Here is a 15570-nt window from a genome sequence, read left to right on the forward strand (position 1 = left end):
TATTTTATGCTTTTTAATGAATGGCATAGAGTGGACCACGATGAGTTTCAACAGTATAATCTAGGCAACGAAAAAAGAGACAAAATACTTTACACACGACATCTTGACTCAATTTAGTCTTGATATAAAAAATGCAACATCTAAAATTGCAAAATTACGTGAAAGCTGGGCAGTGTTTTCGGCAGTGTTGAAAAGCAAGAAAGGCTATGCTGATTTCACCTCTACAAAGATAATTTAAACCAAAACTATGAAAACACATTTAAACGGTGAAAAGGTTAATGCAAAAGAAATCCTTATGTAACAGAGTGTTGGGGAATTCTCTTCACCAGTTGGTGTAGGGAGAGAATGTAGTAAGATGTCGTATAAGCCGCATTCCTCCCTCCCCCCATGCTTTAGTTGTAGCAGAGCAGCAAATATGTTTGTTAATCCTCCTTGTTGCTAGCTAGTCTTGCCCGGTGTCTAAGTTCAGCTTTTTTCCACCTAACAATCAAGTAACATAGTGAAAAGAGGGTATTAACCTGCAAGGAAGAAAAGTGTACAGATTAGAGAGTGAAAAACGATAGAAATAAAGAAAACAAAAAGATACGAATGACCAAAGATACTCACCAAGATTATTATTGCAATAACCAACAGAGGCCCAGACCAGAGAGTGGAAAGAAAAATGCCATGTGAATCAAAGTAATTCTGGCGTGCAAAGCTTTTCCAGTTTGCAGCTAATAGGCGATTAAGCCTCTCAGCACCATACACTCCTCCCACTGTATCATAAGGTAACTAAAAAGGTGAGGAAAGAGGGACATTTTCATACACTGCATTGCAAAAGATCAAACTTCTAACATGCAAGCTAGAAAGATGTTATCACTTCAGTTTCACAACACAAAGCTACTGGCATATGGAATGTAAGCTGCTACTCAACAGCCTGAAAACTTATGCTTTCAATTAAGCTCAATCATATGACTTCTCAATCTGAAAACTAAGACATACGTATTCTGCTAAACCCCAAAAAATAGAAGACCATGAAGACAAAATAGAGTAATGTCAAAAGTTTAGTTTTCTACCTAAAACTGAAGTTCTATGTGTCATTGTAAAAGGGGAAGGCTTGCAATCCATGTAGAAAGTTCGGACTGATTATTATGGTACTGTATTATGTCATTGAGCTTTAAGCGCAGAGCGCAAATAAAGTGTGGGCTTTAATGAAAAAAGGAGCAGAGGGAGAAAAAGATACAAATATATATGTTTAGTCCAAGACCAATAATTATAAACATGAAAGACAAATATATAACCAAAGAAATTTTAAAAAAAAGTATGATAAAGTGAAATATCAATTGCTTAGTGTCACTTCTTCAAAAGAGGTTCATTGAAAAGGAAAAGTTCGCCTTAGAACCTTGATGACCACACTGAAGCGCACATAAAGCGAGGCGAAGTGCTTAACACGTTTTGAGCCTTGCTTCAGGGCTTAAGAGCGATTAAAGCGCGCCTTTGACAACATTGATATACCCTTTTTAAAAAGTAATGCATACATACTCTCACTGTCTTACAAATGATGCATATATACCCTCACCGTCTAATAAATGGTGCATATATACCCTCCCGTCTAACAAATGGTGCATATTTTCGTTAACAAGCTTAATTAAAAGCAATCCTAAAATTGGTTGTTTAATTCCGAAAATTCACGTGGCTTTGAAAAATTACTTCACCCATTTTTTTTACCCCTCCAGACCCAAGCTAACTAAAAAAAAACTCAAACCCCTTTTTTATTCTGACCCGACCCAAACCCATTTTATGACTGGGCAGAAGAAGAATCGTTTTTGTTCCATTTGGATTGGGTCTGGGTCAGGTATGAAGGGGTATAAAATGGACAAGGTAATTTTTTAAAGCCACGTGACATTTTTGGAATTAAAAAACCACCTTTAGAATTTTTTTTAATTCAGTAAATATAGGTCTATTAATGAAAAGGGCAAATATGCACCATTTGTTAGACAACAAGGGTATATATGCACCACTTTTTTAACAAAGGTATATCTACGCTAAACCGTAAAGTTGAGGGGTATATTTGCCTCTTCTCTTCATGGAGACAAAATTATTCTACTTATTGCAATTTGGTGGCATGCACTTATAGGAAGAAATTGTTACGGGGAGCAGGCACAACTCTTTAGGCCCTTTATCGCATGAACTCTTCTGCAATTCTAGAAAATACATATCCAGCATTCTACATGTGTCAGACAGCCTAGAAGCAGTTAACCACTTGTTCCTAAATCCTTCATTCTTCAGTAGCCACAGATCTTTGGAACATGTTCCTTTCAGTTTTTGGAATTAATTGGACCCCACCCCAGAATATCAAAGATGCAGTTGGAAGCTGGTGCCAATGGAAAGTTGACAGCACCATCAAGAAGACCTGGCAGATGATTCCAGCATATATTTTTTGGCTTCTTTGTAAAGAGAGGAATCTCAGATATTTTATGGCATCTCAACTCCTAACAGTAGACTAAAATCCTTTTGCCTATTGAACCTTTTCAGTTGGAGCAATTTTATACCCTGTAAATGATGTTATTCCCCTTTATTTCATGAGCTCCCTATCTGTGGTTTAAAACCGTACTTTTACTTTCTGGTTTGTAGAGGAAGTTGTTGTATTAGAGTTTGACCATGATTTAATGTGTACTTACTTTGCATCTCCTTGATGCCAATTTAATACAACACTTGACTTCATAAAAAAAATCAACAAATATCAGAAACTGGATAACAGTAAATACGGTATACTTACGTGCAAAAAGGAATAAAAACATCTGGAAATTGATGTTCTTCCGAGACACAATACAAACTAGAAGAAACACGGCATGAAATGAAAGAAGACCTACCAACCAAGGTTCCTGCATAAAAAAAGGAAAATCATTAATAAGAAAAACAACCAAAAAAATTTGTCCAAGTCAAAATGCAAAACTCTCATATTTGACAAGCTCAAATCACATCATTTGTTTGCCAACGAGACCTCTTGCTCAAAATTTTAATACTAACGAATATATTTTGATAAGGCAATGATGTATGCAATGATGAACACGTTATCTCCTTTAAACATTACAATTTCAATTACCAAGCATATGCTAATATAGAGCTCTTAACTTCTTTCTAAAATTCTCCTTGTATTGCATTAGACAGCTGGCACCATCAACCACATGTCATATGACATCACTCCCCTTGAGGTTCAAGTAGAGATCTTAGAACCTCTTTCTCATCTTTAGTTTCAAAAGTGGAGGACCAAAAGCAAATTCAAAAAGTATGTAAAATGAAAAAAAAAAAAAGAAGAGGCATAACATGATTGGAACTAAGGCATAACATGATAGGAACTAAGGACCATATAGTAGAGGAAGAGATAACAGGATTGTAATGGAGAGAAAGGAACATATAACCAACTCTGGGTGACTGTAGTACCGAGGTAGCAAAATACTACTTAGCAAATTACAATTGAACCAATAGCCAAAGAATTTTCTTTAGAAGGTTTGCATAGCCTAGCATTAACACAGTACACCTTGCCAACAATATGCTTTGCCTGGCCTTTATCCAAGAAAATTCTTTAAACTATGGCAATCACATATGCTGGGATTTTTAATATTCTACACCAACTAAAGATCAACCTCTCATAATTAAAGAAAGAAAAAGTGGAATTTAGAAAGATGTTTTATTTCGCTGCACAATTTCACAAGGATGCAAGAATTCTGCCACTCTTCAACTGATACGGCTCCTTATATAGATGGAGTCCTACGTCAACACTGATCCAATTTGATTGAATCGGTACAAATATATTTAAAAGTTGTGAGCTAAATGTTTTGCTAAAAAGTAAAAACAACAGCTAGAATGCACCAGTAATGGCTAAATGGCCACTTATTTTGACATGGACTGTTAACATACCAACTACTAAAGACTACTAACTTTACATAGTGAAAAACTTCAATCATTACATGAAAGATACATCTCAAATGACAATTTATTTGTTGACACAATAATATAAGATTCCTGGAAATTCTGCACTAAGATAATGGATTGCACTTCAATAATGCATTAGGGCTGATGGGTGAAGTGGAAGGTGTAGATTGCTTGCTTGTGTATCCTTCATCTATCCACTATTCCTCCACATGGATCACTTTGAACAAAACTATTTTGCTTACCAAGCGGTGCCTACACAAGTTCTAACTTTTCATTATCATATAGGGACAAGATGAGTTCAACAGGAAGAGGCGACAAAAGGCCCAGAGATGACTAGTCACCCCAGTTAATGGTACTAGATAAGGCTCCGGTGTGTCTGCGAACATGGTATATGAAGGTCTGGGAAACCACGGAAAGGGAGTGGTGTTCAAACGTTTGGGATTTTTACGAAATCTCCTGTGTGTTGAGCCGCGCAAGGATGTGATAGAAGCTTTAGTCTACTTTTCAGATCTATGGAATAATGTCTTCCGTTTTGCTGATTTCGAACTCACCCCAACCTTGGAAGAAATAGGAGCATTCATTGGTAGGGGTAAAAACCTACACAAAGCAGAACCTATGATACCTAAGCATGTTAACAGTGAAAGATTTTTAGAACTGTTGCATATCAATAAAATTGAGATGGGCTGTCTTGATAATGGTTGGGTTCATTTGAATTTTCTTTACCAAAGGTATGGTCGGAGAGATGGATTCGAGCTGTTTGGAAAACAACTTCGCAACGGTGGGTGCCACATGACTTGGGAAGAGCATCGTTATGAAGCATTTGTAGTGGCTTTCTTGGGAATTATGGTGTTCCCAAAAAGGGAGGGAAAGATTGACATAAATTTGGCTGCAGTTCCTCCAGCTTTTGAGAAGAAGCCCAACATCACTCTCGTGCCAATGGTTTTGGCAGATATTTATCGTGCATTGACAAAGTGCAAGGAGGGATGGGATTACTTTGAAGGATGTAATACTTTATTGCAACCGTGGATGATGGAGCACATTCGTCATCATCCCTATGTTGTAGACTTCAAAGTGGAATGAAATGATTAAATTGGAGGCCACAAGTAAAGAATTAAAGTTCAGGCTTTCCTAAAGGGTATCGAAGCTTGGAAGATATATCTCAAGGAGCTGACTGCTGACAAAATTGTGTCTAATTATCATTGGTTTCCATCAGTAGAAGTGATCTACATGTCTTCCTTTCGACCGTTCATCCTCTTAATGGGTTTACGAGTTGTCAAGCCTTACGCACCACTTAGAGTCATGAGACAATTTGGTCAACGTCAGTTTATACCTCGAGTTGAAGATATGCGAGAATTTACGTATGAATTCTGCCACGACATCCCTCTTAGGAAGTTAGAAATATTCGAGATTTGGGGAGGATGTATACTCTCAAACCCCCATGACAGGGTGGGAAATCACGACAAGGGTGAGGTGGACTACTCATATTTAGAGTGGTTTCATGATCAGCCCCTCTGTAGGGTTATGCCAAAAAGGTCGGGAAAAAGAGCCATAGATCGAGAAGCAGAATTTGAGGTTGGAGTCAAACTAGCTCGACATCAGGTTGAAGAAAATTATCGGTCCACTCTGGATGGCCTAAGGAATGCTAGAGCAGAGTCGCCAGAGATGTCACACCCATTTTCGATGGATTTTTCCCAATTTAAGTGACTATTTTGAAAAGAATTGTTTTATTATTCAGAGTCGCCACGTGGAATTGAGTTTTGGTGTTCCAAGTCACCTTATTAAATCCCTAATCAAAAGGAAAATTGACTCTTTATTTTGTGGTCTGCGTACTAAAAATTTGGGGTAAGGAATTATGTTAACCGAGGGGAAGGTGTGAGGCACCCCTCGAGTTCCGTGGTTTTAGCACGGTCGCTTTTTTGACTTATATATGGCTAGAGATGTCACACTCCTTTTTCGACGGGTTTTTTTCTAATATAAGTGACTATTTTGACAACAACAACAACAACAACAACAACCCAGTGAAATCCCACATCGTAGGGTCTGGGGAGGGTAAAGTGTACGCAGACCTGACTCCTACCAATGTAGGACGGCTGTTTCCGAATAAGTGACTATTTTGAAAAGGAATTATTTTATTATTCAGAGTTATCACTTGAAATTGAGTTTTGGTGTTTCAAGTCACCTTATTAAATCCCTAATCAAAAGGAAAATTGACTCTTTATTTTGTGGTTTGCATACTAGAAATTTAGGGTAAGGAATTTTGTTAATCGAGGGAAAGGTGTGAGGCACTCCTCGAGTTCCGTGGCTTTAGCACGGTCTCTTTATTGACTTATATATGGCTTGAACCAATTTTAAATATATTATACTTGTTAACCTAAGAATAAAAAGTGCTACTTACCCGCTTTCTTTGATTTATTATAAACTAATTTAAAATTGTCTTCTTTTATTAGTGTGTGGTGTATTGGTAGCAGTGCCTTCCAACCTTGCCACGAATTATTTATTTGTATATGTGTAATCTAAAATTTGCTTAAAGCTCTTCATATCGTAATATTTTTCTATTATTATTATCGTCCTAATCATGCTCCTAATGTTTCAATTAAAGAAAAATAAATAACTATCAAAATTATTTGAAAACTCAAATCTTCTTTGTAAAAGTCAAAACTCAATTTCAAGTGGCGACTCTGAATAATAAAATAATTCTTTTCAAAATAGTCACTTAAATTGGAAAAAATCCATCGAAAAAGGGGTGTACATCTCTGGCGACTCTGCTCTAGCATTCCTTAGGCCATTACTTAGGCCATCCAGAGTGGACCGATAATTTTCTTCAACCTGGCGTCGAGCTAGTTTGACTCTAACCTCAAATTCTGCTTCTCGATCTATGGCTCTTTTTCCCGACCTTTCAGGCATAACATTAAGGGGGCTGATCATGAAACTACTCTAAATATGAGTAGTCCACCTCACCCTTGTCGCGATTCCCCACCCTGTCATGGGGGCTTGAGAGTATACATCCTCCCCAAATCTCGAATATTTCTGACTTCCTAAGAGGGATGTCGCCGCGAAATTCATACATAAATTCTCGCATATTTTCGGCAAAACCTATCGGTGGCCCCCTAAAGTTGGCACCAACCACTTAGACACCTCAACTAGGCTTTGTTCATTTTAGACACCTCAAGTAAGGCTCCGATGTGTCATTTTGACACTTTGTACTGACTTGGCACATTGCGTGTGCTGCACCCATTTTAAGCGCGTGAAGAGCGTTTTCTTAATTATTATTTTTTTCTATTCTTCTTCTTCATTTTTAGCATTCTTGTTCATCATTTGTTGTTGTTCTTCTGCAATAACAGTCTGGTTCAAATTCATTTTACAAAACACAATCTTTCTCCATTTTTTTCAACACCCATTTGCCCAAAACTCATAAAGAGGACCCAGACAGCCATAAGTAGAAAGACTCGAGGATTTGAACATCAAAGATCAGATCGACTTTTTACCATAGCAGTTCATTTTCTTGGTTCTTCTATTAACATCAATAGTACATAGAAAAAGAAAGTATTATCATCATCATCAAAAGAGTTGACTATAATGCATAGAGAGAATTCGCAACTATAATTGATTGAATTGGTAATCTGGGTAAAAAAAACAAGTTGGAAAACAAAGACCAAAGCGACAAGTACAATTAGTTTTCGACAGAAATGATTCATACTCGTAGTCGAGGCTTTCAATGGGGTTGTTTAAGGTTTGAATTCTTTAACAATTTCAAAGAAAATAATTTTAGATTTGTATTAGTCTTGCCGGAAAAAATGGAGGTTCGCCAGATTTTTTTGACCCAATTTGATTTATATTTTTAAATTAAATTCCCTTCTACTGCTGAAGAGTTGTTTGAGATCAAAATAATTAGTGAGTAATTTTAGATTTGTATTAATCTTGCCGGAAAAAATGGAGGTTCGTCGGATTTTTTTACCCAATTTGATTTATATTTTTAGATTAAATTTCCTTCTACTGCTGAAGAGTTGTTTGAGATCAAAATAATTAGTGAGTAATTTTAGATTTGTATTAATCTTGCCGGAAAAAATGGAGGTTTGTCGGATTTTATTCTCTATAGTGCATTTGGAAATAAAGACAAGCTTGATGAAATTTGAAAATCCTTATGGATGACTAATCAAAAAATGACTAGCAGAAATTATGTCTGCATACTCTCGTCATATCTCATGCTTCGACATATGAAGGAAGCCGGAGAAATTATCGATTAGTATAGAGAGAAAATAAACAATGCCGGTAAAGTAGTAATCTAGTTTTAAAATAGGGGTGGGTGGTGTTGGAAGATAGGGTGTGGGGGTGGGGGTTAATAGTTGCTAATTTTTATTTTTTAAAAAATTATTATTTGGATAAAAAAAATGTCACGTGTCATCAAATTATTGATCATTTTTTTCTATTCAATAGTCATTATTAGATAATTATTTTTGATATATATATATATATCACGTGTCTTTATTTAATTCGCTGCTTTTGACACGTTAGGAGAGTGCATTACACACACTTAATATATTTTGGTAATTGTCAAAAAAGTGTCAAAATGACACATCGAAGCCTTACTTGAGGTGTCTAAAATGAACAAAGCCTAATTGAGGTGTCTAAGTGAAAGTTGGTGCCAACTTCAGGGGGCCACCGATGGGTTTCGCCCATATTTTCAACTAGATCTATAAACTGACGTCGACCAAATTGTCTCATGACTCTAAGTGGTGCGTAAGGCTTGACACCTTGTAAACCCATTAGGACGATGAACGATCGAAAGGAAGACATGTATATCACTTCTTCTGATGGAAACCAATGATAATTCCACACAATTTTGTCAACAGTCACCTCCTTGAGAAATCTCTTCCAAGCTTTGATACCCTTTAGGAAAGCCTGATCTTTAATTCTTTCCTTGTGGCCCCCAATGTAATCATTCCATTCCACTTTGAAGTCAACAACATAGGGGTGATGACAAATGTACTCCATCATCCACAGTTGCAATAAAGTATTACATCCTTCAAAATAATCCCATCACTCCTTGCACTTTGTCAATGCACGATAAATATCTGCCAAAACCATTGGCACGAGAGTGATGTTGGGCTTCTTCTCAAAAGCTGGAGGAACTGCAGCCAAATTTATGTCAATCTTTTCCTCCCTTTTTGGGAGCACCATAATTCCCAAGAAAGCCACTACAAATGCTTCATAACGATGCTCTTTCTAAGTCATGTGGCACCCACCGTTGCGAAGTTGTTTTCCAAACAGCTCGAATCCATCTCTCCGACCATACCTTTGGTAAAGAAAATTCAAATGAACCCAACCATTATCAAGACAGCCCATCTCAATTTTATTGATATGCAACAGTTCTAAAAATCTTTCACTGCTAACATACTTAGGTATCATAGGTTCTCCTTGTGTAGGTTTTTACCCCTACCCATGAATGCTCCTATTTCTTCCAAGGTTAGGGTGAGTTCGAAATCAGCAAAACAGAAGACATTATTCAATGGATCCAAAAGGAGACTAAATCTTTTTTCACATCCCTGCACGGCTTAACATACAGGAGACTTCGTAAAAATCCCAAACGTTTGAACACCACTCCCTTTCCATGGTTTCCATACCTTCATACCATGTTTGCAGACATACCGAAGCCTTATCTAGTACCATAAACTGGGGTGACTGGTCATCTCTGGGCCTTTTGTAGCCTCTTCCTATAGAACTCATATTGTCCCTATATGATAATGAAAAATTAGAACTTGTCTAGGCACCGCTTGGTAAGCAAAATTTTGACACCTTCAATATTAAGAGAAATATTTTTAATTATTTATTATTATTATTTTTTGAAAGAGAGGTACTAATATAGTAATAATAAAATAATTCCTTTTCAAAATAGTCACTTAAATTGAAACACCAAAACTCAATTCCAAGTGGCAACTTTGAATAATAAAATAATTCTTTTTCAAAATAGTCACTTAAATTGGAGAAAAAAACGTCGAAAAAGGATTGTGACATCTCTAGCGACTCTGCTCTAGCATTCCTTAGGCCATTACTTAGGCCATCCAGAATGGATCGATAATTTTCTTCAAACTGACGTCGAGCTAGTTTGACTCTAACCTCAAATTCTGCTTCTTGATCTATGTCTCTTTCCCCAACCTTTCTGGCATAACCCTAAGGGGGGGCTGATCATGAAACAACTCTAAACATGAATAGTCCACCTCACCCTTGTCGCAATTCCCGCCCTGTCATGGGGGCTTGAGAGTATAACTCCTCCCCAAATCTTGAATATTTCTGACTTCCTAAGAGGGATGTCGCAGCAGAATTCATACATAAATTCTTGCATATCTTCATTTCGAGGTATGAACTGACGTCGACCAAATTGTCTCATGACTCCAAGTGGTGCGTAAGGCTGGACACCTCTTAAACCCATTAGGACGATGAACAGTCGAAAAGAAGACATGTATATCACTTCTTCTGATAGAAACCAATGATAATTCCACACAATATTGTCAGCAGTCAGCTCCTAGAGATATCTCTTCCAAGCTTTGATACCCTTTTGGGAAAGCCTGATCTTTAATTCTTTCCTTGAGGCGCCCAAAGTAATCAATCCTTCCCTTCTTTTATGCAATCAAGTCAAGCTAATTTTTTTTCTTTTTGCTGGTGACTTTCACTATGAAACCTATATGAGCAGGAGCGTGTCATCACTCTATTGGCAAGAATTTTCTTATGTTTGAGGTGGATTAGGTTCATGTGCATCTTGAAATATCAATTTTGATGCACAATATTCATTTAGGGCTTCTCTGACCCATTCTGCACAGAGATGGTCCGATGTGGAATAATACCAGCTTGCTAGATGACCTGGCCAAATTTCATTTTGTATGTACTTCTTTCCTGGAAGATGAACCTTTGCATTTTAGAATATTCTTCATAGTCCTTCAAGACTGAGCTCTTGTATATTAAAATATACTAGAACATGCTATGACACTGAACTTGCCACAAAACAACTAATTGGCCAATGGAACCAAAAGGTCATATAATTCTTTATTTCCCTGGTTGCCTGAAATGACAAATCCAATATTCTTTTGTATGAAGCCATAGGATAAAAGCCTATAACCATGGACTGAGTCTGTCAAAATGCTTGAATTTTTGCACTTGAATTCCATACACCCCCTATCACTGATGTTATTTATTCTAGTCATGGAAGTACTACGTAGGATGATGGATATAGCTGTTTTGGGAGGTTGCTTGAAGGGTTTCGACGCGGCGATAGTGGGTGCAGGGACAGTATCAGTGTTTCACCTATTATTCGCGGATGATACCTTGGTCTTTTGTGATGCAGATAAGACCCAGTTGGATATTTTAGGACAAGTTCTCACTTGGTTTCAGGCGGTGTTTGGCCATAAAATTAATTTGAGGAAGTGTGAGATTATTCATGTTGGGGAAGTGAATGACATCGGATTGCTCGCTTAAGTCAAGTCTTGAACTGTAGGGTTGAGGCTCTTCTGACTACATATCTTGGAGTACCGTTGGGCACGTCAAACAAGGATAATTAGGTGTGGGACTCGATTCTTCAGAGGGTCGAGAAGAGACTAGCAGGGTGCCAAAAAAGATATTTGTCCAAGGACGAAAAGGAAGTGCTTATCAAGAGTACTTCATCCAGCATCCCCACTTACTATATGTCTTTGTTTCATGCTCCAACTTTGATTACTGAAAAGTTGGAAGGAATTCAGAGAAATTTCCTATGGGATGCAGTGGATGGAGCAAGGAAATATCACCTGGTGTGGTGGGAGATGTCAGTGTCCTCTCTACTCTCCTTACACATTCTACCACCAACTCACTATAGCTCTCCTCTTTCTTTGATATTCTTCCATCAATTTGCATTCCTCACAATACAACACACGAAGAAATCAATCTTTGTCGTTGCTTTCTTGTACCACACTTTCTTCTAAACCTTCCTCATACTTCAATGCCGAATTCCTTATTCCTCTCCCATTACACATTCCATCTTCCCCATCATTCCCTCCATTTATTAGCATAAAGTTTATCACTTCCCCAATATTGTATGACCCTTCTAAAGGTGGAGAAGTTCTTTTTGATTTGAGATTTAAGAGAACCTAGCAAAGTGGGCCATTGCAGAATATCAAAGGTTGGTAGAATTGTTTCACAAACAATGTACTACACATGGTTTTCATGACGTACTACGATGAGGGGTGGGAAACAGTGGTGTATCTTTTGAGAAGTTCCTTTATGAGAAGCTTCTAGTAAAGGAGTTAGTTTCACAAGCCATCCCCCTCCACCGCCGCCGCCCCCAAACAAACAACAACTACTAAGCCTCAATCCCAAACAAGCTGGGATGTGAATCCTCATTAACCGTGTTTCACCGTTTAAGCTCAACACGCACACACACCCCTTCCCTCTCCGGCTGCCCCAAACAAAACAACAACTACTAAGCCTCAATCCCAATCAAGTTGGGATATGAATCCTCATTAACCACGTTTCACCATTACACCTCAATGACATACAGCACAGGCATTGCTGTAAGAAATCCATACCGGAGGACAACACAAAAAAAATGCAAAATACTGCAGACACAGAGTACTAGGCGCAACAGGAAAAGTCAAAAGTATAAAAAATTTCACAAAAATAATAACAGGGTCATAACAAAATCTGATTTTTACCAAGTTCTTAGCATTTGTAGAAGCTGGAAAGAAGGAAAAAAGGTAGAATTGGAAATACCGTCCAGTCAATGGCGTGGAAGAAACCGATGAAGTTATCATATGCTGGTCTAAGACTGGACCTCATATCTGCAGAGAATTTCTCAACGAGATCTGCCATTTGGTCCATATGTGAATTCAAAGCATTGCTTAATTCCTCCATTTTCGCCTCTCTAAATTCTTTGCTGCTTTGAGATCAAGAAAGTGCCGTCTCTTTCTCTCTTCTCCAAATCTTGACTGTAGCTCTACTGCTTATAGGGAGTATAGAATTGTTTGGACCTTTCTCTGTTATTGCTAAAACATCCCCCCTTTAATTTTGGAAATATTAAATTAACCCCATACTCTATTTTATTATACTCTATTTGACCCTTGGAACAGTTTCTCTATACACGTAAGGTTAACGTCAGCTTGTAACTTTACTTATGGATTATGTTGAATACGTTAGGCGTGTTTGGCTGCTGTATAAAGGCAAAGTTAATACATGAATACTATTAATTTTATACCATGTTTAGTTTTTATGTTTTCAATTTATACAATGTTTGGTTGGTGTGTTTTGAAATGTTGTATAAAAGTTATTTTTGTATTGATTTTATACGATTTTTGATTGATTTTTGTAATTCTACATAACTAATACTCACATAATTTATGAGAAAATTTATATATAATTTTATGCAAGGTAAAATGTGGAATAAGTGTTACACCTTAGAAATTTTTTGTCTTACTATGGCTATAGATGGTCTAACCGTGAGCTGAGATGGAGCCCACATAATGGAATTTTTATAAAAAAGGACATATGATAATTTATATAGATAATATATGTGAAGTTACACACAACTCAAGGAGGACCCTTGAGCCAAATTCATGTGTAAGCCCTCCAAAAAGATGTTTTTAAGTTACGTTTTTGGACAATCTGACTTGGGGAGACCATAACGCCATCATGGTTCGGGAATTTGGGAAACCTTATAAAATAAAAGTTGTAGATAATTGGATTATATTTCCAACCATAGGTTGTGGGAATTTATTCGATATCGGTATCAAGAGATATGACCGTTTTATTGAACAAAGGTGCTGACTGCGAATTTTTAATTCCAAATTTTAAAATGGCTCGACCTGTTTGCAAATTTCTATTAGTATAGAAATATTAGTCGAGATTAGGGATTAATTAACCATGGTTGGATTATTAAGTGGGAATTTGAGATTAATTAAGATGAATTAAGTTAATAGTGGGATGAAAAGTGATCCTCACTGCCACATGTTCAATTCTAATTTGCCCATGCTTTAGTAGGGGACAAGTAGGCCTCTTGGACAGCACATTTGGTCTTTTTATTGACTAAAATCTGCAGTCAATTCCTTTTTCAACTCTAGAAAGCTCTCCAAGAAGAGAGAAGCTCTCATATTCATCAAATGGAGCTAGAGAGAAGTGACGATAAAGAGAGACTGAGGGAGAGATTAAGGGGTCAAGGGTGGTGTTTTTCTTCAAGACCATGGCAGCAGCTACAGTGACGCGAAGCAGCCATGGAACAACCAAAAATCTTCATCCTTTCAAATCATCAAACTTCAGCAAACTAAGGAGCTAAGTATAAAGGTAAGACTTGAACATTTTCTATACGTTTTAGGGTGAGTCTGGACGTTTTGTGAATGTATAAACGTGAATTAGATGTATGAAATCATGTGTGTTGATGCTGAAATGTTGGTGAAACATTGGAGGCTGTTTTGGTATGAAAATGATAAATTAATTTTAATTAGTATTTGATTGTTATGAATATGAATTAAGTGATGAGAATAAAGAAAAGTAAATGGTTAAAGTTGAGGTTGATTTTGTTGTGGGCTGTTGTAGGAGTTAAATGATGTTAATGTACTTTTCTTGCACATAAGAAGGTGATGTTGTTAACATGTGGTTGCTGCTATGGCTCACAAAAACTGAAAGAAAAGTTAATACGACATAAGGTGTAAAATCGTATGTAGTCTCCTTGGTGTGTTCACAAGTCGTCGCAAGGTTTTGAGTCTCCTTATGTTGTTAATTAGGGGATATTTTGACATGTTATTGTTGTTCTTGTTGAGCTTGGAAGAGTAATGATAATTAAGATTCTATGTTGCATAATATGTTGGTTGGGCTGTTTTAGGATTGTTTCGATAAAACGTCAAGACTATGGATCATTAAGGATAATTGGAAGATATAGTAGTTGTATGTGGATTGGAATTTTTGTTGAGTGTTATGAATGTGGGATGCCTTAACGTACCAATAATGTTATAATGAAGATGTTAACTTGTGTTAAATGAAATTGGAAGCAAAAAAAACCCATGGTTAGTGTTGGTATTAAAATGGACAGATTTGAAGTTGTTTGAATTAGATTGGGTTGATTGTCGTATTGCTATTATTGTCATGAATTATGTGTTAAAAGTGAAGGGATTGTATATGTTAATGTTTGGGACATATTGGGGCTGTTCTAAACTAAAAATAATGGATGAACATTGATTAATGTGGTGGTTGTTATTGTTGCTTATTACAAAACAAAAATGAAAGCATACGACATGTCAAGTTGAAGTTGTAATTGATTTAAGGGCGGCTTATAGTGTATGGCTTTTTGTGTTAAATTGAAGTTATGATTATACATTGTATGGTTGATTGTTAGGCTGTTATAGATCACTTTAATAAGGTGTGATGGCTGCAACTTATTAGAAGTAATTTGATGGCATCATAGTCGTCATGTTGGTAATAAACGGAAGTTAAATATTATGTGGGTTGTTTGGAGTATTTTTGAATATCTTTTTGGATTGACTTGACATGGCATTTGAATGTGTCATTATTGATGTTTTTTGGTGATTGTATGACTGATTTGGAAAGTGGGGAAAGTGAGCAGTATAAGGGAGTTGTTGCCCAAAATTTTGTGTTTTGCAAACCCGTTTTTGGATGGTATTGCTATTAGTAATTTTAGCATAACTT

At 36.8% G+C, this 15570-nt stretch overlaps 1 protein-coding gene across 1 annotated transcript; it reads right to left on the bottom strand.

Moving 5' to 3' along the window:
• Positions 1 to 103: 103 nt before the first annotated feature.
• Positions 104 to 12901, bottom strand: LOC129889391 (uncharacterized). Its single transcript, XM_055964670.1, has 4 exons — positions 12649 to 12901; positions 2759 to 2864; positions 607 to 755; positions 104 to 518 (listed from the first exon to the last, which is right to left on the bottom strand). The coding sequence occupies exons 1-4, from the start codon at positions 12787 to 12789 to the stop codon at positions 423 to 425; spliced, it is 492 nt and encodes a 163-aa protein (XP_055820645.1). The 5' UTR covers positions 12790 to 12901; the 3' UTR covers positions 104 to 422.
• Positions 12902 to 15570: the final 2669 nt, after the last annotated feature.

This window comes from Solanum dulcamara, chromosome 5 (assembly GCF_947179165.1).
Source record: "Solanum dulcamara chromosome 5, daSolDulc1.2, whole genome shotgun sequence".
NCBI classification, from domain to species: Eukaryota; Viridiplantae; Streptophyta; class Magnoliopsida; order Solanales; family Solanaceae; genus Solanum; species Solanum dulcamara.